A 1,364-nucleotide genomic window follows, 5' to 3' on the forward strand; every position below is an offset into this window, starting at 1 on the left:
CTCACCAAACCACTCGGCGAGCCGCCCTTTAATATCTTCCATCACCTTTTTGCCTTGACATTCAACATCCTCAAGGTCTATTACTTTTGGCGATCTATCTTGGCTTCGTGGAACTACTTGGCGATCCGCTGACTGCTCCTTTTTTGTCGCCAACTTGGTTCTTTCCTTCAGGACTTGGCAAACTGGAACTTTAGCCGGTCAGATAGCCACTCAGCATTTCGCCTACTTCCCTTGGCAATCACCAGGCTTGCCTTTCTTCATTTCTTCAGTTTGTTTTGTTCCTTTTTACATGTTAGTGTCCTTGATTTGTTCCTCAATCCATGTACTTGAAAATCAAGGATTTATCATCAGTTTATGGCACAAATTAAGCATTTAAGGACACTAAATCTATTAGCCCTAAATTAGTCCAAATCCAGGACTCTTCACAAATCAATCAAAATCAAAAAGCATTTCTATAAAAATGAACAATAGAAAATAAAACTAAATAAAATAAAATAGGATAGAGCTAACTAGACAGTTTTAATTCTAAAATAAAAAAGAACAAATATTGGAAATAAATATAAAATCATTCCAAAGCCCAAACATTCTCTTTACGGATCTCCTCTTCTTCCTCTAGAGTAAAATCATTCTTGATATCAATTTCTTTACGTATTTCTTCTGGTGTTTTTCCTTTAATACTATCGGCAACTTCTTGACAAATTATATCCAATATCTCCTTATCGTTAAGAAAATTACCAGCTAAGATAAGAGCATGCAAAATCGAGTGGTGCACCTTCACAAAAGCCTTATTAAATTCTATCAACATGTCTTTGGAGACGTCTTCCTCCGAATGTTTCTTCCAGTATTCAATCACTTTGGTCATTGTTTTGCTATCGACATTAGGCAGGGGAATGACGTTTGAAACACAATCGTTTTCAACCATATTCTTGATAGTTTGTGACCTCACATCTATCGCCTCGTCGAGTACAAATTCCATACCATCGCAAGTCTTTAGGGTCAAGAACTTTTTTGAAGAAGACATGATGGTAAAAATATATTTAAATAAGAGATGTTAATTTGTTTTTGTTGAGAATATTATTGAAAGGAGATTTGAATTATTATAATGTCTAAGAGGTTTGAAGGGCTTAATTTATAGAGCATTAGGTTTTCACCATCCTAGTTGAAGTAGGAGTCAAAAATTGAAAAAAAAAGTTTGATGGGAAAATCTGTTTTGCATAAACAACGTTAAATTAGGAAATTGTGAAAATTCTACTTAAATCACATGTATGTGACCGAATAAAATTAGGAAAAGGAAGCCGTTTTTTTCATCCAAATCTCAATTAGGAGAAAATTTATTTAGTAATCATTATGTTAGAAGCCTTTTT

General features: G+C 34.1%; 1 protein-coding gene across 1 annotated transcript; it reads right to left on the reverse strand.

Annotated features, from left to right (window-relative positions):
- Positions 1-565: 565 nt before the first annotated feature.
- On the reverse strand, positions 566-1,021 carry LOC102588424 (SKP1-like protein 1A). The gene has a single exon (XM_006361511.1). The coding sequence runs from the start codon at positions 1,019-1,021 to the stop codon at positions 566-568; it is 456 nt and encodes a 151-aa protein (XP_006361573.1).
- Positions 1,022-1,364: the final 343 nt, after the last annotated feature.

The sequence above is a fragment of the Solanum tuberosum genome, unplaced genomic scaffold, assembly GCF_000226075.1.
Source record: "Solanum tuberosum cultivar DM 1-3 516 R44 unplaced genomic scaffold, SolTub_3.0 scf00362, whole genome shotgun sequence".
NCBI classification, from domain to species: domain Eukaryota; kingdom Viridiplantae; phylum Streptophyta; class Magnoliopsida; order Solanales; family Solanaceae; genus Solanum; species Solanum tuberosum.

Excerpts from the sequence above, each read along its gene's own strand:
- LOC102588424 (XM_006361511.1), bottom strand. The coding sequence starts at position 1,021 with ATGTCTTCTTCAAAAAAGTTCTTGACCCTAAAGACTTGCGATGGTATG.